Source organism: Brassica napus, chromosome C1 (assembly GCF_020379485.1).
Source record: "Brassica napus cultivar Da-Ae chromosome C1, Da-Ae, whole genome shotgun sequence".
Taxonomy (NCBI): domain Eukaryota; kingdom Viridiplantae; phylum Streptophyta; class Magnoliopsida; order Brassicales; family Brassicaceae; genus Brassica; species Brassica napus.
In genome coordinates, this window is record NC_063444.1 from 44834939 (window position 1) to 44858264 (window position 23326).

A 23326-nucleotide genomic window follows, 5' to 3' on the forward strand; every position below is an offset into this window, starting at 1 on the left:
GTATTTAGCTGGCCACACACGACCAGACATCAGCTTTGATGTGAACTTACTTTATAGGTTCAGCTCCTGTCCGACCCAAAGGCATTGGAACGGGATTAAACATATACTTCGTTACCTACAAGGAACGAAAGACTTGGGTCTTATGTCTACTGACAAATCTAAGGAAGATTTAGTGGGTTTTGCTGATGCAGGTTATCCCTCTGATCCACATTATGCTAGATCTCAGACTGGTTATGTTCTTACACACGGTGGGACAGCTATATCCTGGCGGTCCATGAAGCAGACCATGGCAGCCACATCCTCTAACCACGCAGAAATATTAGCTATGCATGAAGCCAGCCGTGAGAGTGTACGGATGAGATCCATGACACAGCATATTCGTACCACTTGTGGTATGATCAAAGGAAAGGATCCACCGACCATCCTATACGAGGATAACACAGCATGCATCGCACAGCTTAAGGATGGAAACATTAAAAGAGATAGGACGAAACATATTCTTCCTAAGTTCTTCTTTACACACGAGCTTCAGAAGGCAGGAGAGGTCCAAGTATTGCAAGTCCGTTCGAGTGAGAATTCGGCCGACCTCTTCACCAAGTCACTACCAACCTCAACGTTCAAAAAGCTCATATGGAAGATAGGCATGCGTCGACTGAAGGATCTTCGGTGATGCATTCATCAGGGGGAGTTCATGTGTTGTACTCTTTTTCCTGTCTTGTTTTCCCTTTTACCACATTGGGTTTTGGGTTTGTCAAGAGAGATTTTAATAAGGCAACATCCAAAGCATGAATGAACCTTGACCGGATGTGTCGATCAAGGGGGAGTGTTATAAACCATTTAGTGATCTACCCATTTATCAGTCCGGGTAGCAAGACGGGCCAAGTCCATCCGCAGGATCATACTGGCACCTATCTACTCTTGTGTTTATTTATATTATAGTTGGTGTTTATCTTACGTATTGCTAGTCATTATCTGATTAAGTATAAGTACTATCTCATGTCGATCCAGTACTTAGACCATCATTACCATATGTATATAAAAAAACCACTTGGTCGACCTAATAATACACTCAAATTCTCCTCTTTATTCACAACACCGCCAGTTTAGTTAGGACTTAGTAGTGATAGTTAAATTTTGAATATTAATATGAACACCTTAATTCTGAAATTACCAAAATATTAATTGAAATTTGGAAGAACAATACAAAAAAGAACCTACATAGGAACAACATGGTGAAACCATGGTGAAACCAAGTCGCAAAAAAAAAAACATACACAAAAAAAGTTCAGATCTGCGGTTACGTAATAATATGTACATAACGATCCATGTCAGCTATCATTATATTTTTGTTCTATCTCGATTTAAAAATCGATCTTTATTTTAGAGTGTGAGAGAAGAAAAAACTAAGAAAAGTAAACGAATTCTCTCAGCTCCAAAACAAGAAAACAAAAACGCATGAGCGTTCGCGATGAAACCACACAACCAACAGCTCAGGCCTGTTCCAACGGAGGAGGCAAGTTTAAGTCTAGATCTAACAGCCGAGCTCTCTTCTCTATCCCACCATCAAAATCTACGACCGAAGACGAATCAGAATCGCTCTGGCCCCCACAAGCCATCTTCGTCGCAACATGCATCACCGGCGACCTACACGCCAACGACATCGGAGGCCGAGCAGCACGACCTCCGTTTCCGATTCCCATAAGGTCCAAATAATACACAGGACGCGCCACCGGGATCTGGTAACACGCGCCTCCTCTGCCGCCAAGACTAAGCTCAAGCTGCGGCAGAACAATATCAGCAGCCGCCGGTGTAACTGCCGCCGGAGGGGAAGCGCAATAGAGGGCGCTGGTCTGGCTTGGGCTACGCTCAAAACCGCCGCCGCCGCCGATGGAAACGTTCTCGCTCAGCTCGAGAAAGTTCGGAAAATTAGACTTGGCCTTGGCACCACGAAAAACACGCGCCGCCTTATCATATGCACGCGCCGCCGCCTCGGCGGTATCGAAGGTTCCAAGCCAGACACGGGTTTTCTTGCCTGGATCTCGGATCTCAGCAGCGTAACGACCCCAAGGACGCTTCCTAACGCCTCTGTAACGAATCTCCACGGCGTTACTGTGAACCGTGTCGGGTTTCAAACCCATCTTAACCATAACTAAAAATTGGATAGAGAGGGAGAGAGAGTGGTAGTGGTGGTGTGATAATTGAAGGTGGAAGAGACAGGAAAGATGGTGGTTTATATAAGCTGGAGAGAGAGAAAGCAACGCTCCTTTTGGGGCGCTTTGTTTTGAACAGTCAGAGCATGAGAGATGGTTTTAGCGGCTTCGGTTACAACAACAGCGGTTTTCATGGTTTTCTTTTTAACCTCCACTTATCCTTAGCCACGTGTGCTTGTTTCTTCCTTCGAAGAATCCTGTTTTTTTTTATCTACCCTTCGTTTATTAATTTGGTTTTTTACTACCAAGCGTTTTCATTTTTGTTGCTCCTAATCATATTAAAGATGTATATTCATGTATTAAAGAAAATTTTGATAACGTAGGCGAGAACACAAACATAAAAATTAAAGTGGTAAACAGATTCAAATAGTAAAGAATCTAAAGATATATACTTCAAATTTAAATACATTTACAAAGGGTAAACACTCAAATACTTAAAAAAAAATGTAGATATACTAGTAAACTACAGTAGTTAAATACAAATAATTTAATTTAGATAACATTATACATTCTTATCCTTTATTTTAGTTGATGAATAGTATATATAATTACACATTTCTATCTTTTCATGTATTAGTGAAAATTACAAAATTAGAAAGATCTAACTATGAAACATATGGAATCAAGACAGATTTTGAAACATTGATATGAGAATTTCTCTAAGATAAGTGCACAATAGTTATGTTCTCTGTTTAAGGCGACATAAATAATTTTTTTTTATCATAATTATAGCACACAAAGGTCAAAAGACTAAAAACGATCAAAATGTTTCAATAAAAAAATAAAAGAAAATTATATTTATAGGATTAACCAATTTATACTTAAAATTTAGATTTGAGAGGTGACGTTTTAGGATTGAGATTAAGGATCTAAAAAAATATATTTAAAATTTACAATAATAATTTTAAAAAAGTTTTAAAAAAGGAACTTTCAGATTTCAAAATATTTTTTTTTATTAAAAAGCAAAAAAGTTGGAAATGAATAACAATTTTATCAAAAATCTAAACTTTATTTTTATTTTATTTATTGTTTATTTAAATATTATTTGTATTTATATATTTTAATGTAAAGGTAGAAGAGTCATTTACTTCTTTAATAAAACCTTTTTTTGGCTATTTTCTTTTTGGTGTGTGTTTTGGTAAAAAAAAACTAATTTTTGGTCTTTTGAGCGATTTATCCTTTAGATATTATGAAAATATTCAAATAAAAATATCTAAAATTTTAAGACATTTTGAAAAACCTTCAACACATTATAAAATATTTCGTCCGAGAGTAACATTGTTTTTCTTTTTGTTTGCTTAGAGAGTTTTTTGGCCCTTATCTAATTTATTTGTATGCTGGAGTGAGTGACATTTGGTGATTGTTTTTGACAAGAGTGGTAACATACAAGAAGAAAGGAAAACTTGCATCTATGACACATAAATAGTTAATAATTCGCTAAGAAGAAAACTGAACAATGTATTGCATACATGTGCTTGGACCATTACCGTACATTTGCCAATGGCAGCCGCGTTGGACATTTGTTCAACTATGCTCAAGTTCAACGCTGAGTTTGAATGTTTTTTTTCATTAAAATATAAAAGAAAAACTAAGCTATGTAGGCTATAGCCGCCCCTCGGCCAAATGCAAAATAAATTCATCGTGTCTCACTAGCATTCTCATGTAATATTTTAGTATTTTTTAAGATCTAGTGCCATATGGTTAATGAGACACGTGGAGAATATCTAAAAGGGAGACAATGAGAGAAAATGGTGGCTGCGTCGGCTAACCGAGATTCTAACGGGCCGCCGTCTGTTTTGTTTCCTAAAAGACGGTAATTACATTGACGGCAGAGAGAGAAGTGTACCTCAAAATTAAAGATTATAACTTTATTTAATTAGTTAATTGACTTAATTAACGACAGCTAGGTATGTCCTCATGCCATTGATAGTGGATTGGGTTTCTCGGGCCGCAAAATCTGAAGAATATAAAATGAAATGTATCATTTCTTATGTTCTTTCCATTAAGATATAAGTGGATAATAGACTATCATGGCAGTGTTTAACTTCCACTTATCCTGTCTATATATTAAACTCGGTTTGTATAATTTAATGTATAACTTGTAGGCAAACCTATAAATCAAAATGAAAACCTTTTATAAAATTTAATAAAAACTTTTAATTTTGCATGGGGACGAATTAAAAATAATAACATACCAAAATTCTCAGTTACAGTCTCTTAATTTAAAAATAATCCGGCTATCCTAAAAATTATTGCGATTCTAAGACAAACTTACACATTGCTCGATCATCCATTTATGTATATATAATTAGTTTAGTCTTATATTTTCATGCAATAATTAATTATGTGTTACTGTAAATTCGTTCTTCATTAGTACCTGGGCTTCAGACATAGGCCCATCTTCAGTTTATCAGCATGAGCCGAACATTGTTCCTTTACATTTACGTATTTCTTCCGAAGATTCGAAGCTTAGAGAAGTTGTCAAGATGGGAGGGAAATATAAAATCAAAATCATATTTCAGCTACAAAATGCTCTCTGTACCGTCGCCTGATCTCCTCTTACTCATCCCTGTCCTGTCTTCTCCGTCTCTCTCCTTAAGAGAAACCGAATCATAAGAACAACGGTTAGATTCAGGTTTAATCATGGACTTCCAACTTAAAAGTAATTTGTGATTAGTAGATTGACCCTAACCCTTTATATATTATTATTTAATGTCTCTTAGAATTCCCGATGTGGGACATATATCCTAATACCCCTACTCGAGATGATGGTTCTTATCGGCCAGAAATCTCGGAACTTTAGGACATTTATACTCGGTCGAGCGAGTTTAACACAACTTTTATACCCGGTTGGAAGGGTTAATCACGAACTTTATACCCGGTCGAAAGGGTTAATTTTAATTTTAGTTAGGAGTTTAGGGTATTTAGGATTTGAGCTCTGATACCATATTAGATTCGGGTTTAATTATGGGCTTCCAAGTTAAAACCAATTGGTGATTAGTGGATTGTCCCTAACCCTTTATATATTACTTAATGTCCCTTAGAATTCACTTAGAATTCCCGATGTGAGATATATAACCCTACTAGCAACGTCAGTCTAAATGGAAAAAAAGAAGAAGAAAGAACAACATCACTCTCTCTGGGTTTCACTTTCTGGGTTTCTAGAATCAAGCTTCACAGTTTCTTCATTAATCATGTTCTTTTACAAGACGCTGCGTCAGCTTGAATAATCGCAGTTTCTTCATTAATCATGTTCCGGAAACCTTCGCGAAAGTAATCGCAGCGTCAGCTTGAATAATTTTCCACCATCCTTTTGTTTATTTCGATGTTCAGTTTTTGGCCGCAAGCCGCTGCGTCCGCGTCTTCGAAAAGAACAGAGCTAATTGTCTTGCAGCTGAAAAAGACAAGCAATCTGCTGTCGATGGTGATAATAATGAAAAAAAACCACCGTGGAAGCTCACCTGAAGAGATTGAGCGGAATCTCAATAAGTGCGGGATAGTGTTAACAGACGTTTGAAGTTTTGCTTAACCGATGCGCTGCTGCATACAAAGTAGATGAAGCCGTAAAGGTATTCGAGAGTTGGAGGGAGTTTGGGATAGATGACGATTTGGCTGTGTTTCATGGGCCCTTGATGTGGTTTTGTAGGTATAATTAGCACGTCGAGTTTGCCGAAGCCGTGTTATGTTCTTACAGAAGAGAATTTGAGTTGGGTGTGATGTCAAAGCGATGAGCATTATTCGCAAAGGGGAAAATAGGAGAAGCATTGAGTTATTACCGAGAAATGATGTCAAGAGGAATGTTGCCAGAGGCAAGAACTGAGATCTTATTTGAACCAAAAGTACACAAATAAGAGTCTGAAAGCGATTGAATTTTACATGACAAAAAAAAAACCATTATCTCTTGTCCATGTTGTTACGCAGCCATGGTGGCAGCTTCTGCTGCTTGAGCTGTGGCAGGGACATACCAACCGTGGTGGATCTCAACAGCCTTTTTCCTCCTAGCCAGCCGAGACTTCCTACGTGCACCAGTGTTCTTGTGTAGCGCTCTAACCTTGACTGCTTTGTCTATTGCAGAATAAGCCTCTCCTATTAGTTTCTCCACCGTCACAATCTCGTCAGGTACCGCATCTGCTTTCTTCTTGAGCCCATCGAGTGCTTCCAAGACCTGTTAAATATATGTCGCAATTTGAATTTAATCTAAGCAAAAACATATAAAGCAGACAAATCAGTTGCAGACAGTTGTGGTGTTGTCTGAAAAAACATTTAGTGACGCGAGACTATGAGATTACCTTCTTCATACGTGTGCGGGCTTCAGATTTTTTAGACTTGTTGTAAACGCGCCTCTTCTCGGCTTGGCGAGCTCTCTTGGCAGCTGAATCAGCTTTCTTCGTGGGAGCAGCCTCGCACACAATCGAATGCCTCACTGTCTTCTTCTGTACCCACATAGTCCCTGCAGAGGACGAACCAATGTGAATTACTAGGAAATCAATTCAAGATTCTGACAAAAAAAGGGTATTACCGGAGGAGAAGGCGACACATTGAGAAACGCTCTGAGCGAAGCTAAGGGAGGAGCAGACACCACGACGAATGGAGAAGGAAGAAGTTGGAGATGATGATGATGATGAAGAAGCTCCGTTAAGAGAAAGGGATTTGAATTTGGAATTGAGGGTCGCACAGGAAGAAAGACACTGTACTATTGTCGCCATGGATCTATTCTACTACCGAACACCAGTTCTCTGCTCTCGTACTCCGTAAGTAGTAGAGTTATTGGCTCTCCGACCTGTGTTATCCAGAAAATAGATGATGTCTAAAACTGTAATTTACCCTTTTACCCCTTTTCGATGGACTTATCCCAATTTTTGTTGCGACCTTTTGAATCCAACGGGCCAAGGCCCATACATAAAAATTATTACATGACTTTTCCAAAGGCAACATCTACCCACTTTTTTAACATACATTATTCAGGTTTCAGAAACCACTCATCCACATGTCGTTTTTTTCTTATCTTCTCTCCATCGTACTATCTACCTTTAAAAATCAAAGATTTTCAACGGAAAAGAAAAAGAAGTTAACTGTGATTAATTTTTAATGACCAAGCAAACAGGAAATTAACATATAGAAGTCATGCAAAAGACATTACAAAACATAATGCAACAAGCAAATGATCCGATTCCGAGAGTACTACTACTGCTAGGAAATGACATACAAGCCATGTTACAACACGCATAGAGATATTACAAACACACGTACATGTAAGTAACACAACACAACAAACAAATGGTGAGAGTCGAGACTAAACCAGCATAGCAATGATCATCACAGAGCAAACGGCCAGCAACTCAGGGCCGAGCCACCGTACAGTTCGAACGTCTGAGGAGGAGGAAGAACCGTCGGAGGTAGATACGGTAAGAACGCTGCGTCGTCGACCGTAAACTGCCCTAAAGATCCCATATCCATAAACTGACCAAACGCCACGTCATCACCAGCTATGCGTCGAGGCTGACGTGGCAGTGCAAGCGGCGGAGCGGGAAGGTACGTAGGAAAGCTCGCATCGGCATGAGCTGTAGCAGAGGAATTGGAGAAACAGGACACGTGCTCCGTCGCAAAAGCGTCAATGATCGGAGCAGAAGAGGAGGCATTGACACCGGAGGAGACTTCTCCGGCGACGGAAGCGGTAGAAGAAGAGACCAACTTTGTCTCTCTACTGACAACTACGCTGCTTTTCAGACAAACTTTAGAGAGAACCCATTCATCCTGTATAAAAACACAAAAACAGAGTTACGTTTTGGTTAACGAGAGAAGTGAATGTGAGAGAAATGGGTTACCTTAGCGGAGGAAGTAAGGTAATGGTAAGAGAATTTGCCGTCGAGGCGATACTCGTGCATGACCCAACCGCTTTTCTCACCTTTAGGAGCTCTGCCTTTGTAAAAGACGAGTGATTTCTTCATCCCGAGAAGCGACTTTGTCTTTGAGCTTTTGATCTCTCTGTCTTTACCCGTTGCTTTCCAGTAACCAGCTTCTGTTGCCCTGTTCGTTCTCAGCCCCGTTGGGTACTTACGATCTCTTAGTGTGAAGAAGTACCACTCTTTCTCTCCCAGTTTTGCTTTCTCTGCTCAAAAAAAGGAAAGTGTCAAACTTTACACGAAAAGAAATGGTTCAAGTAAGACTCTGTTTTTAAAACAGAGCAACAAAGACTTATGATTATGTAGGTCTAGATCGAGCTTATCAAAAAAAAAATTATTTCTTATGAGATTAATATAACAGTTGTCAGTGGCTTTCTCTGCTCCAAAGGTTTTGCAAAGAGGAAAAATGCCAAACTTTATTGAAACAGAAATGTTACAAGTAAGACTCTGTTTTGAAACAGAGAAACAAAGATGCCATGTTGGTCTAAGATTGAGCTTATTATAAGTTTGATTTCTTATCAGATTTTCGTAGATTTATAACAAATGTCTTAATCAAGGTGAACCATTTTCCTACTATACATCTGTGAAGGTTCATGACAGGATAAAAGTCTAAACTTTAGAGGTTCAAGTAGTCGCTCTTAAGTCTAAAGCTATGTGAAAACAGAGTAAAGTCTGAAACTTTAGACCTATAATGATGATTTAAGACATGATTCCAGAGATGGGGGTTAATCAGGTAGTGCAGAAATGTTATAATAAAGCGAGTGAGGAAAAAAATAGGTGTGGTAGTGTTTAGGTGGGCTTTACCAGGAAGCTCCCAAGGCTCAGACTTGTTGAGATCAACTTGAGAAATGGCTGCACAAGTGAAACTGGAGTCAAGGACCTTCTTGAGGAGGTAGTAAGTGATGAGCTCTTCATCAGTAGGATGAAACCTAAACCCAGGTGGCATTATGGTTTCATCTTCATATCTTGATGATCTCTCCCAACCACTGAAGACATCCATATCCATTGTGGGCAGAAGCTCTAAAGCAAACAAAACCCTAGATTTTCCGGTGTTTAAAGACAAAGGAAGGTGAAATAGTAAAAGGGTCCTTTTGTAAAATGATCTGTGTTTCTCCTGTTGTGCAAGCAACTGATGTGATATTGGACAGTAGCTAGTGTGACAGATAGAGTTGATGTTGATGTGTTCAATACACCACACAAAACGAATATATACATGTATATATGATGCGTGTGTATATGCATGCAATTAATATCGCTGAAAATGTATTAGAATCTTGGATAAATATAATTAAAACATTTGTCTTTTGAGCATGCAATGCGTGCATGGCTGGAAATCTCAGGGGACTCTACGTCAGCCAAATCTTTATTTTTGGTTACTAGCCAATATATTATTGGATCTTTATCTACTGAAACAGTCTGAACTTCACCATGAATAAGATCCTTGTTACGAATAATTCAATACGCGTTAGTATCTTCAAGATAAAACTTTATTACAAGGAACAAAGAAGACACGTAAAAGAAAAGGAAGAGCATGGATGCATCAAATCAAGAAGAAGCATTTCACATCCATCCATCAGTGTCTGTAGAAGAAACGAACGGACCGGATATAGACGCGTCTTATCTGTCACAAGGAAACGTCCTCACAGGCTTTACATCAAATCGCACTCCAATCTTTACTTTCTTTGCATGCATCTTTCTCCCCTCTCCTGCAATTTTTTTCACCTCTATGCTTCCCCACAAATAAATCTACCTACATCTTTCGGATTTCTACAAGTATCTGCAGTTCTATTGTATACACAAAACCGGATCTAACCGGGAGAGATTAGTCCAATTATGGAAGGAATGTTACAAAACACCTTTTTGTTTCACTATTCATAACAACACAGCAATTTAAGAGACTTTCTTTGATGAATAAAACTTCCTTTAAATTCATCTCTACTTCTAGAACCGATCAAAGTGACACATAGATAATTAATTAAAAAATACTCCTTACGTTTCAAAATAGATGATGTTTTAGAAAGTTTTTGATGTTTCAAAATAGATGATGTTTTGAATTTTTATATTAATCTTAGTTTTATTGAAAAGTGTGTGACCAATGATGTTTTATATTTATCTTTAAGGATTGACTGAATTAATTTTGGTTTATATTTTCAATGTTATTTTTTAGGAAAGAGTGTATACCTTAATTCTTGTGCATACACCCAAAACATCAAGTATTTTGAAACAGAGGAGGTATTAAATTTATTTTAAAAGAACTAAAACAAAGAATAATGCCAATTTTAACTATGATGCCGCTAGCTAAACCGTAAACCGTAAATCCTAAATCTTAAATTTTAAACCCTAAACCTTAGATCCTAAATGAAAATGAAACCTTAAACCCTTGGGATGAACCTAAGTTTTGTTCAGTCTAGAATGGATAGAAACAGAGGAGGAAACAATGCATGCCATCTTGAATAGTTATAACTATGTGTCCGTTCGTTTTATTATCAAAAGACGGTAAGCTGTTTTAAAGTCAATCCGAGACTGGACTGGGCTGCGGCATTCAGGCTTTAGCCCAAATTAATAGTGTGTCTGGTGAATGGTTTGATACGTTTTGGTCTACTGAGTCTTGTCCTTGGAGACTGCATGGCATTTGTAGTAGTAGCAGACGGCACGCAGTAATTTACTGTGATGTGATTCCCCCTAACTTCTTTGAAGCATTCTTTTTTCTCAACATCGTCGACAAATGTTCAGGTACGTAGCTGACTTCTCTATCCATCACTAATTAGCCTCGGCAACTTGCCACGCAATAAAGATTACGGCGGATTAGCATAATTAGTGTTAGTTATAGCATATGCAATGTAAGATTATAATTGGGGAACAATATAGGTTCAAAGCGCGAGACTTGTTGCTTTTACTGTTTTACATAACATGTTTCTTAATATTTTATCAAAATCTTTGTATTTATTAGGTTACTACAACTCTTAGCTGTCGCTTTGGAGGCGATTGAGAACAAAGAATATATATAGAATAAAAACTATATTGTTTTATATTATACCGAAACCAATTTGTTACATTTTAGTTTATGAATCACATGGCATGTTGACTGTCATGACAGGGCTTATTATGCCGTTTCTTAGCTATCATACCTTTTTTTTTTGTCATCTCGTTTTATTAAAAACCAAAAGACCAACAAAGAACAAAAAGATAAAAGATAAAGGCCCAAACAGAGAGGCCGAACAAACTAACAACTAGGGCAAACCACAAGCCCAACTAACATAAAAGCCCATCGAAAGAAAGAGGCTTAGCAGTCAACGAGACAGCTCACAGCCAACGCATCAGACGCGTGCGGTTAGATGGACGCGTGGCGGAAGAGCAGAGACAACCCTTTCTTCACCGATTTCCAAGTCGCAGCCGAAATATCTAACCGGAGATCCACCGGAACATACCGGAACAGGAAGCTCAGGATTAGAACAACTAAGCATCTGAGAAGCTCGAAATCAGTAGCCATAAACCACTACACCGTTTCAAAGAAATCGAATCGATCTAACTAAGGTCCATTTAGAACGAAGAAAACTGAAGATCTAACAATTTTTAAAAAACTATCTTTAAAGATAAAGTTTAGCTTGAAGATGAGACCGCCCAAATGAACGGGAAAAGATCACAGTAATCAAAAACCACCCTTAGCAAAATCGAATCGAAAGAAAACTAAGAAACGATGAACAAAAACAAAGAAAGATTAAAAAACATAAGAGGAAAACTGTATAAAACAGATTTGAAATCCATCAGAGATGGGAGATGAATCTCAAAATAAAAACCGGAAAATACGGTGTTAATGGAAACCACCGCTTGCCGGAGACGGAAGCCGGCCAAGACAATGCTTTAGGAGCCACCACTTGCCAGAGTCATAGCCCGACCATCGGGAATCAAGCGCCGGTAACAGATCCGACCAGCTTGACGGAGCCTCTCTCTTTCTGAAGGATAGAGGAAAGAAAAGAGAGAGAGACCATTCACCTTCACTTTCTCAATCATCCATCTCTGTGAAAAGTATGAAGGAGAGAACAGAGAGGAGAGAGAAAGCTATCCAAAGGACCCTTAGCTATCGTACCTTTGTTTGAAACCTTATTTTTCCTTAGTTGTTGCCAGAAATCATTTCCATTTGTTTTTTTTTTTTTTTTTTTTTTTTGATTAACCTGGAGGGACTTCCACCCCCAGGGGCCAACCCATCGGCGCGAGGCGGATCATTTGGTATTATGGGGAATTAGATACCCTAATTGCCTGGCCAGCGGTTCGAACCCGGGTGCGTATTGAGGCCGAAGCTCTCTCAACACCACCAGACCAACCCCGCTGGTTATCATTTCCATTTGTTTTAATTACTTTTCCACAAAATTAATGAAGCTTAGTTTCTGCAACGTCCTAAATGAAATAAAAATCACAAACCCATACTTATCAATAATATTGAAAATAATGGAGTCATTATAATTTATTGGAAGTTATTTATTGACTCCAAGATCTGAATAATTGGAAAATGAAAGTCTTTTCTATTTGGAATAAGTCTCATTTTATTTCCTTTTTTGTTTGCACTCAGATTTCTTTGTTTCCCTTTCTATATGCTCAATAAAAACAAAAAACTGACTCCACATAAAACATTAAAAAGAAAAATATTAAAAAAATAAATGCTGAATGGTTGCCCACATGGGCACCTCTTAATAAGTCTCCAGAATCTATGCTTCAAATACAAACATAACAAGAAGAAGAAGAAAGAAAGAACAAAAACTTATCTCTTTTGGTTATCTCTTTGTCTGAATTAAAAAAAATGGATCCTACTTTGAATGATCATCAAGAGTTGGAACAAATCGAAGCTATTGATGATCTTCTTGAAGATTTCTGGTTCTTTGATAACTTACTTGACAGAAGATCAAGAATCTTGAGGTACTGCCATTCAGATCCTTACCCTCTTTCTCCTTCTTCCTCTTCCTCTTCCACTTGTCTGAAACCCGATTTCTCGAAAATTGGAGATTCGGATTCAGACAAGAAGCTTCTAAATGCTCCCACCGAGGGAGACTCGGTTCAACTACCGTGTATAGTGAATAAAAAAGGTGGAAGAGAGCCTGAGAAGATAAACAAGATGAGAAGGCAGTTCTCTGAGAAGCTTAGGGTTCAAGAACGAAGAGCTTACTTGCAAAAGAAGGAACCTATGGTTCGAGAGAAGGGAATTAGAGAAAGCTCTAAAAAGAACAGAACTGGTATTAATAGTAGTTGTAATAACAATAGTGTCCAGTGTTGCCCGATGGGAGGGAGTTTACAGAGAACTCAGACGTTACCTAGTTACATAGGAAGAGAAGATCTCGGAAATGAGTTTCAAGAAGAGATTGACGATTCGAGAATGGGGTTCTTGATCCGTGAAGCCATCGCTAGCTCTTCTTCAGGGTTTACTCCAACAAAACAGAACACACCAAAGGTAATATCTCTTTTCATTGTAATTTTTTTATTATTTTTGGTATCATTAGATTATTTTCTACTTTTGGATTATTGCTAGTATTAAATACCTAAGTTTGATAAGAAAGTTTCAAACATGGTGTAGAGTTCAAGCATTCCAAGGCCTAGACCACCGAGACACTCACGATCAGAAGATGCTATTCAAGAGATGGTCGTCAAGTCACAAAGAAACCCAAGTCGTAAAACGCTGCGTAAGACGTTAAGCAGCGTTGATACGAAAGAGCTTCTGATGTTGAAGGACTTGGACATTGATGAGTCGGAGAGGAAACAAGAAAAAGATGACGAAGAACAGAGGAGGGTCCCACGCGCAGCCGTGAAAAGCCGGTCTGCAGCGGTGGTGGGTCAGCCGATTCCAGTGTGGGTTCCAAAGGAGTCAAGAAGAGATATGAAAGCTCAAATCAAGTTCTGGGCTCGAACCGTGGCAAGTAATGTTCGACAAGAATGCTGAAAACATCATTTGTTTTCCTTTGACAACAAATGATTATAAATATAACCCTCTTTTCTATATTATTCGTTCCTTATTTTGTTCAAAAACATTCATCTATTATTTTACCAAAAATAAGAAAATACAAACATAAACATAATAATGTGATTATTTACGCAAGAGCATCTCCAAAAGTCCCCTTATAACTTCAAATATAAGGTTTTTTGTACTCCAAAAGCAATCTCAAAACCTTAAATTTTAAGGTTTTGAATAGCGAAACCTCGAATATAAGGGGTTTCACTGTACAAAACTTTATATTTAAGGTTCCTTACTTTTTAGTCTTCTTGCTTTTATAACTTTCAAATAATGTTATTAACTTTCTTGTTTAATCATTTTAGTCATTTTTAATACAAAATAATTTATTAGCACTGCAAAAAATATTATATAAAAATAGTATTACATCAAATAAATACAAAATATAAAAAAACTGAATACAAGATACAAAATAAAAAAGTTCATTTATCATTTCAAAATGTCTTAATTGATCATATATGTGATCATTATGGAAGTTATTATACTGAATAATTGCGTAACTTATTTAAATTTAAAGAATTAGTTTGTATGTTTTTACATGGAATATTTTAATATAATATTTATAATTTTGTTTATAATACTTTATAGCTATTATAAAAGATTTATGCTTTTAGTTAAATTTTGTTAAACATAAGGATTGTTATGTAAAATATAAAAGTTTTAAGGTTTAATATAAAGTTTTATTTTTAGAGAGAAACAACCTCAAGCTTTATATTTGAAGTTTTGCCAAACTTTAAAATAAGGTGGCTTTTGGAGATGCTCTAAGAAGAATGAAATAGAAGTGGATTAAACAATCACTTGAAAAGTTGAAATACGTTGAGATGGTAAAGTTTTCAGTTCTCCTCTCGCTTATAGACGTTCTCAAGGAATCCGAGTTAAAAGTTTTCAGACTTGGTGTGAGATTGTAGACGTTCAGATCATCTGGTGTTAAGAAGTCGTTGAAAGATGAAACGATGGAGAGACTGAAAGCAATGGGCTCAGCTCCAATAGAAGAAGGTGGTGGTAAGTCGACTCCATCGGCGGGTCAGGCATTTCTTGGAGCGGTTTCAGCTGGAGTCAGGGCTCAATCGTCAGACTATTTCTGATTCGTTTCTTCTTTTCTCTTGATCATTCTCACTGCTTCTGTCACAGTTCTTGTTTCAGTCTATCTTTGCGTAGTTGGATTGTAGCAAGTAATATCATTACCTTGCGGTCCAAGTATCATCATAGTCTCAACATAAGCACATAACTGAGAGATCTGAAAAGATATGGATAAGTATTGTTTTTTTGATAAACCCTATCGGTTATCCGGTCGGTCTCGGAAGGAACGCAAGCGTACCACACTGTATGATCCGAGCTTGAATATCTTCCGAAGGTGAACCGATCGTCTATTACGATCTACCATGTAAGCCAATTGGGCCGAAGCCCAAGTCCAAACTAGCCAAGTAGTGATAATTTAGTTTCCAGTGGAAATCAAACCCATAATTGATGCGTGTACACACCAAACCTCAAGACTAAGCCCCCAAGAAATTACTAGTAAGCTACCACCACTTGGATAAGTATTATCATGGTCTCAATCCCATCACTGAGAGATAAGAGTGATAGAATAAGTATCATCACGGTCTCATCAATATACCCTTTTGATGAATGCTTGTTTACAATAAGAGTCAAGTCACACCATGGTTTCTTATGTTCTATGTGCAACTAGAACTAGCGATAACATTCATTGAGTAAAAAGACCTATTCTTGCTGGGCCTGAGACCCTCAAACTTCTACAAAAGATTTATAAGTGTCTTCTCTCTCTTTGCAGGTTAGGCAAATCACAGTACCGCAAGGTATATATAAGCTTCACTCTGTTTTCCATCTCAAGCCATTCCGGCAATTTCTCTGACTGGATTCTTCAATTTTTATCCGCAGGACTATCATCAACGGATATGCTACCTTGCAACATTTGTTTTCAGTATCAATGCGGTAGGACTTCTCCTTTACTCTGGTCAGCTAGCCTTCAGTGAAGAATCTGTTAAAGCCATGCAGGCCACAACAGAGCCTGGAGGAGACTCATCAGGTGACAACAGTGAAGTAAATAAAAGCAGTGAGGATCAAAGTTCGGGTGATTAGTATGCAACATGTAACAATAATGCCATTCGTAATAGCAAAATAGTATATGATGTATTGTAACTATATAGTATATGTTAGTTTGATGGGACTTCATATGCGCGAGAGAGCCATCCCTTATATATTAATCGAAGATTTTTTTAAAAGTTATAATCTAAATTTTAATAAAAATTAAAAAAAAACTTCATCATATGTGGCATTTGTATATGCTTTCTAAATCTTATTTCAAAGAATTCTAGAACACTTTATATAAACTATAGTTGGTCGCATATATCAAATTTTTATTGTTTCGCATGTTTTCCTTAAATAAAACCTACGGAATTATCTAATATAGCAATTAATGATTTTAAACAATAAAGATTTGATAACAATTTGTATATTTTTTTATCTTTTTGTTTATTTCTTTATTATTAAAATAAATTACGTAATTACATTAATCATATAATAAAAATCTAGATTTTTTTGTATATGTTGTATTTTGAATTTTTCAAAACGATTATAAATTACTAAAATTGTTAAAAATCTCACATAAACTTTTATGATCAAGGTTTAAATTTTTTTCAATATTAAGATACAATGATTATAAGACCATATGAAGAAATAATTTTATTTTAATAGGTTTTTATGTTAATATATATATATATATATCGTTTAAATTAAACTATACATCGTATGAAAATGTATACTTATATTTTGATATTTGCATTGAACATATATTGAAAAGTTAATATTTTAATTTTGAAACCTTCATTGTTTTTTAAATGATTATAAATTATTAAAATTATCCCGCATTAAAAAAAAATTCGTTGGTGTAAACTTTTGTTACACAAATATGCAAATAATCATAAAATCATATGAGTAGAAACTTCATTTAATAAATATCCATATTAAAAGTGTACTATATATATGTTAATATCATTTAAATTTAATTATATATAATATACAATAGATAAGATTGATTGTTTTGATTTATTTACCCTAAAATGATTGCGAATAAACAAGAGTGATAAATTGATTTATATGCACATGCCAATTTATTACATAATAGTATCTGATTTCTTAGTTATTTAATATATATTTATTATTTTATTATTTCATAATATGCTGAAAAACATAAAATAAATATAAAATATAAAATATTTATTCTGCAAAAAGTAGATATCTTAACCTAAGTATGTATCTATTTAATTATTTTAAATCATAAGCATTTTCTAAATCTCAGGTCAAAACAAACCAACGAAATGAGAATAAACTTCAAAATCAATATTTATATCGAACAATAACCAAAATGAAAAAGAGAAAAATATTGAAGATAGATAGGATTGACATGTGAATGTAAACTTCTCAAAACCATAATTAATTTTTAGATTACTAAATCATGATATAATACCGAGCTGACATAGTTTCATTGTAATAAAATAGACTCGAGATTTTTTAACCTAAACGTTAGATCCTTATGCGGTAAGTGATTTTTTGACATAATTTTTTTTTAAATGAGATCAGTTCATCAGTAAACAAATTATGAAATTAACAAAAAAAAATTTAAAAAAGTTGTTTAAAGACCAAAATATTAATTTAATCAAGAGTATAAATTTATTTTTCGGTATAATATTTTTTAAATAATTTTTTGTATAAATTTATCCTCTGCAGGTCTTATCTTAGTTATATACTATCGGAGAAAAGAATACATACTTTCATGAAAATACATTAGCATAGAAGAAATTAAATTAATTACGACTAACAAAACTAATTTACAAACAAGGACAAAAAGTATTTTGAAATTATCATTATACCCAAATTGTTTCTTTTATTCCCTCTCAAGTCTAGAACCCTACGCCGGCGGGGCCAACTCCGACGGTAGCTGGAGAATGCGGCTCCAATTGCAACGTGGCAGCACTGGTGGCTTAGCTCCGACAATCTTCTGCTCTCCAACCGCCGCAACCGCCTGCATTAGCGGCGGAGCTGCTGGATATGAGCACGATGATCGCGGCGGCTGCAACAGCGCTTGGTGAACCGGAGGTTTATCAACTGAACGCCGGCGAGAAGATACGTTGGAACCAACGGCGGTAACAATTCGTTTATTGAGTTGATGATCTCCGGCAGGTTCTTTTATCTTCTTCGCCGGAGGTCTTCCCGGTTGACATCTGACGAAGTCTGTACTGCACACCCAAGTCTCCTTTGAGACTTCCATTGATAACTTTGGCTCACACATCATCAGCAGTAGACAATCCGGTAACACCTTATACGGCGTCGTTTTCTCTTTATCAGTTGCTTCCTCTAACTGACTTCCTTTCATCACCACTTCCGGACCCGGGTCGGGTACTATTCCTTGATCGGATCTTGCCACCTTTAGAGTTACAGAGTTAACCTCTTTGCATTCCTCTTCTTCTATGTTCTTTCTGATATCGTCTTCGATGGTTTTAATGATCATGGCTTCAGTTTCTTCCTCATACGAATCTACGTCCTGAATTTTCGAAGCTTCTTCTTCTGAAACAGGAACTATAACTTCTGTCTCTGCAATAGTCTTGTCGGAAATCCATTTCTCGCATAACTCGATCCGCTTATTATCTTCCTCTTCTTCTCTACTAGAATAAGCGACGTCGTTTAGTGACATTTGCCTTTCCCGAACCCGGTTAGCTAACGCCGCCACCTTAACCGGATCAGATCTACACCGCATCAACAGTAAGGCGTTCTTCGGCGGTCCAACAATCTCTTCCTTCACCGTCTTCGTCTCTATAAAGCTCAAATCTAGATTCTCGAAAACATGTCTCCTCCTCCTATCCTCCTCTGCGTCGTCCCCTCCTCCTCCAACCACAAGCTCTATCCCTCCCGTCTCCTCCACCGCCACAAACCACCGCGTGAACACCGCACCGCAAGAGTTTCCGCCGCTTCGATCTCTGACGCGGTGAGTATCATCATCCGTACACGAGGACCTACAAGGGAAGAGGCAGTTGAGAGCTCTCAACAACTCACAGATAGTCACCGGGAGATGAACCCACCGGTTCTCGCTCCCGTCGAAACGACGTCCTCCTCCGTCGTTTTGATCACTTGAGGATCTTCTCAGGCTCGTCTGACCTCCTTCCCTCCTAGATCTCGCTCTCACCGTCTTCTTCACGTGCTTCCTAGTCTTCACCCTGACCTGACCGATACACGTCACCTTCGGAGACGACGGCTCCACGTGCTTGCTCTCGTGACGAGACCCGGATCTCTTCCGTCCTCCGTTAGCACCAAACATCGGAGAGTTAAGAGGTCCGGCTGAAACGTTCTTCAAGCTGAGACGACGGCTGAGAGAAGTCGTGAAACAGGCGGAGTTTGCGGGGCTGAGGGAAGAGAGACCCATTGATGCTACTGTTTAATAACAGCGGGGTCTCTCAGTTTCCGACATTGTTATCTTGTTTTGTGTTTTAGTTATTGTGAGAGCGAGCCGGGACAGAATAGCCTAGTGGTAACACTAGAGTGAACTGGATCCCAAGGCACCTGGGTTCGAGTCCTCTGGGATTCCGGAGACCGACCGTGACAAAAAAAAAAAAAAAAAAAGTTATTGTGAGAGCGAAGAAGCATAGCCTTTGGAGATAGTATAGTATCTGTTTCATTGTAACGGAATCGAGAGACTTAAAGGGGTCTCGTTGACAATTACTAAACTACCCTTAGATCTGGTTAAGTGGAAGATTCGTTCTTCCTAAAGCTTACTAATCATGTTTGAGTGTTTGACTAATCTAAATTAAGTTGTGGTTTTGAGACTATTATAGTAATGGTTATCGAAAAGGGTAAATTAATCATTGGTGAAGAGTGAAAGTGTCAAGTGAATGTGGCCCATGAGTTAAAGGGGTTCTTCGTACGTCTCTCTGTGGTGGACCGTGGATACACACACATGTGCACACACATTAAAGGTATTGGCTTCCCGAAGACACAAAGACTCAGACACTCATATCTCTTGTGTCTTTCCATGTATTGGATTTTGCTGAATTAATAATGTAAAATTTTGTTTTGAAAGATACGACTTTTTTAAACTTTCAAAAGCTATAAGATATTTTTCTCGTAACTAGATTATTGGACCCCATGGATGGAACCGAGTGTTTTCGTGATCTATCTTGGAAGATATATGCATGTATGTGCATATGGGATGGATCTTAGATGGTAATTAGGACTTTTGGAAAATTGTGAAATATTAAAACTTTAAAAATAATTAAGAAAAACAGTAACACAGCCTAGTGACACAAAGCTACATTTTGACTGCAAATTGTAATATGTATTATTTTCAAGGTTTTGAAAACTGGACCGGACCGGCCTGTCAAACCGGTCCGACCGTGACTCGTTAAAGAAGCCGAGTCCAGTTCAGTTTAAAACCCGGATTTGAGAAAAACCAGTGAAACCGGCTAAAAACCGGTCACCCGGTTCAACTTCAAAACCCGGTTCTACAGAAATCAACATATAATTAATGTATTTTCAGTTGTTATTAAAATATAATATTTCATAATTAATGTTTAATTTTTACTATTTAATTAGTTTTCTCTTGATTTTATTTTTTAAGAAAAAACGTTTAAAAAATCTCTTTTCGACTCTCATATTTTATTTTCATTTTGCTATATCCATAAAATTTAAAACTTTTAGTTGTATAAATAAATAAATATGTAATTTAAACGGTCATTTATTTGTTCTTTTAATCAATTTTAGTTGATATAATATTCACTTGTATATATAACTAAACTTATGGTTATTGTTTATTATTTAGTTAATAAAAGAGAACACAAAACATATTATATAACTTCATTTTAGGTCTATATAGTGTAAATATATGATTATTTAGATTTATTTATTTTTAAATAGAAAACCCGGTTCGACCGGTTCAGTTGAACCGGTCTGACCACTTAACCAATAGCTTTACCGAGTCGGTATCCGGTCTGGTTTTAAAAACATTGATTATAACCAATGTTTTGAAAACCGGACCGGCCGGTCAAACCGGTCCGACCGTGACTCGTTAAAGAAGCCGAGTCCGGTTCGGTTTAAAACCCGGATTTGAGAAAAACCGGTGAAACCGACTAAAACCGGTGACCCGGTTCAACTTCAAAACCCGGTTCTACAGAAATCAACATACAATTAATGTATTTTCAGTTGTTATTAAAATATAATATTTGATAATTAATGTTTAATTTTTACTATTTAATTAGTTTTCTCTTGATTCTATTTTTTAAGAAAAAACATTTAAAAAATCTCTTTTTGACTCTCATATTTTATTCTCATTTTGCTATATCCATAAACTTTAAGACTTTTAGTTGTAAAAATAAATAAATATGTAATTTAAACGGTCATTCATTTGTTTTTTGTTTTTTTTATCAATTTTAGTTGATATAGTATTCACTTATATATATAACTAAACTTATGGTTATTGTTTATTATCTAGTTAATAAAATAACTAAACTTATGGTTATTGTTTATTATTTAGTTAATAAAAGAGAACATAGAACATAGTATATGTATAACTACATTTTAGGTCTATATAGTGTAAATATATGATAATTTAGATTTATTTATTTTTAAATAGAAAACCCGGTTCTACCGGTTTAACCGGTCAGACCACTTAACCAGTAGCTTTACCGAGTCGGTATCCGGTCCGGTTTTAAAAACATTGATCATCTTGTATAGCAAATATATACGGAGAACTACATATATATGGAGTCACATTTTTGTTGTCCAACGTTATGGATTTTATCAAAATGATACTCCCTCCATTTCTAAATGTAAGTAGTTTTAGCAAAACGAGTTTGTTTCACAGTATAATTAGTTTACATATTTCAATGCATCTTTTTTCATTTATTGGATATTGTGTGATCAATGAAATAATGTTAGGTTTTTAATAATTGGTTAAATTAATTGATTAAATGATATATTCTTTTAAATAACAATTTTCTAAATATTCGTGCTTTTAAACAAAACTATTTACAATTAGAAACAGATGGAGTAATAAATTCAAGCCTCTCATTATTAAATATAATAAGTTTTCGGAAAACAATTTCTTATCGTTTCCGTTTGCTTATTGATTTGTCAAATAGTACGTCCGATTGATATGGCTGGTTGTAGATGTTAGGGTTTATTTATGTCGACTCATTACCCTATCTCTTGGTACTGGTCCGATCACGTGCAAGCTTAGTCTAGTTTTGAGTTTTCTTGTCGTGACTCTTTGAAACTTTGTTTTCTTTCTTGTGGAGGCATGGAACTCAGGGCACCTCGTGTCGCTCTTCGGGAAAACGGTTTATTCGTGTCCATACTATAAAGTCAGAGAAAATACATATCCAAACAATATTAACGTGCCAAAACATTCCTAAATTAAATAGGAATTTGAATTGCATACCTAAACTCATAATAAATAGCTAAAACATACCTCGTAACTGACACGTGTCAGTCCATTTTAAAATATATTGATTTATTTTTTAAAATTATTATCTTTTAGTTTTTGTCATTTTATTTGTTTGTAAAGTGCCACAAATAATTAAAATCATCAATTTGGCCTTATTTATAATTTCAAAATTGGAAATAAATTTTAATATATGGTGATATATAAAATAGAAATATTTTTTATCAAATAAAATATATTTATTTTTATTATTATTTCATATTGAAATATTTTATACAAAAAATTTAAATAAATAGAAAACAACATAAAAACAGTATCATAATTTAAAGCATGATTCAATCTCACTAGTTCTTAAAGTTTATAAAATATTTTTTATATTTTCTTAGGTTATTTTAGTTGCAAATCTTATTATGTGCTTGCGTGATATATATAATATAAATAAAATTAAAAATTTGTAATTTTTGTTTGTAGTTATCAAAACCAATGTTAATTACACTAGGCATAATGTGTGTGCTTGACCCTAACCTAGCGCCGAATCAATTATTTGGTAATTATAAGAGAATTAATCGGGAAATAGTTTTGTAAACTTTTTGTGTATTATTAATATTACATGCTAGTTTTGTAGCAAAATAAAAATAATGTAATACGGTCTAGTAGTTTTGTGCGATATTTGTTTTCTTGAGATGTTGCGTTCGAAACTATTTTTGGTTAACTAGCCATTCTTTTCTTTTTATTAAGTAAGGGTAATATTATTAAAGATTTCTACTGTAAA

General features: G+C 36.0%; 6 protein-coding genes across 6 annotated transcripts; 2 read left to right on the forward strand and 4 right to left on the reverse strand.

Moving 5' to 3' along the window:
- Nucleotides 1-1271: 1271 nt before the first annotated feature.
- On the reverse strand, nucleotides 1272-2523 carry LOC125580468 (ethylene-responsive transcription factor 4-like). Its single transcript, XM_048744936.1, has one exon. The coding sequence runs from the start codon at nucleotides 2145-2147 to the stop codon at nucleotides 1491-1493; it is 657 nt and encodes a 218-aa protein (XP_048600893.1). The 5' UTR covers nucleotides 2148-2523; the 3' UTR covers nucleotides 1272-1490.
- A 3475-nt stretch (nucleotides 2524-5998) lies between these two features.
- On the reverse strand, nucleotides 5999-7031 carry LOC125580469 (30S ribosomal protein S20, chloroplastic-like). Its single transcript, XM_048744937.1, has 3 exons — nucleotides 6730-7031; nucleotides 6500-6660; nucleotides 5999-6375 (listed from the first exon to the last, which is right to left on the reverse strand). The coding sequence occupies exons 1-3, from the start codon at nucleotides 6914-6916 to the stop codon at nucleotides 6124-6126; spliced, it is 600 nt and encodes a 199-aa protein (XP_048600894.1). The 5' UTR covers nucleotides 6917-7031; the 3' UTR covers nucleotides 5999-6123.
- Nucleotides 7032-7513: 482 nt separating this feature from the next.
- Nucleotides 7514-9119, reverse strand: LOC106369578 (protein CUP-SHAPED COTYLEDON 1-like). Its single transcript, NM_001315717.1, is given in 3 exon segments — nucleotides 7514-7964; nucleotides 8036-8319; nucleotides 8918-9119. Coding segments are annotated over 3 exon segments (924 nt in total). The 3' UTR covers nucleotides 7514-7526.
- Nucleotides 9120-12804: 3685 nt separating this feature from the next.
- Nucleotides 12805-14186, forward strand: BNACNNG62480D. Its single transcript, XM_013809707.3, has 2 exons — nucleotides 12805-13553; nucleotides 13677-14186. The coding sequence occupies exons 1-2, from the start codon at nucleotides 12909-12911 to the stop codon at nucleotides 14037-14039; spliced, it is 1008 nt and encodes a 335-aa protein (XP_013665161.1). The 5' UTR covers nucleotides 12805-12908; the 3' UTR covers nucleotides 14040-14186.
- Nucleotides 14187-15061: 875 nt separating this feature from the next.
- On the forward strand, nucleotides 15062-16205 carry BNACNNG62470D. The gene is made up of 3 exons (XM_013793219.1): nucleotides 15062-15177; nucleotides 15898-15922; nucleotides 16005-16205. Exons 1-3 carry the CDS (start codon nucleotides 15062-15064, stop codon nucleotides 16203-16205), a joined length of 342 nt encoding a protein of 113 aa, XP_013648673.1.
- A 1689-nt stretch (nucleotides 16206-17894) lies between these two features.
- Nucleotides 17895-20053, reverse strand: LOC106381031. The gene has a single exon (XM_048744938.1). It carries the CDS (start codon nucleotides 19540-19542, stop codon nucleotides 18034-18036), a length of 1509 nt encoding a protein of 502 aa, XP_048600895.1. The 5' UTR covers nucleotides 19543-20053; the 3' UTR covers nucleotides 17895-18033.
- Nucleotides 20054-23326: the final 3273 nt, after the last annotated feature.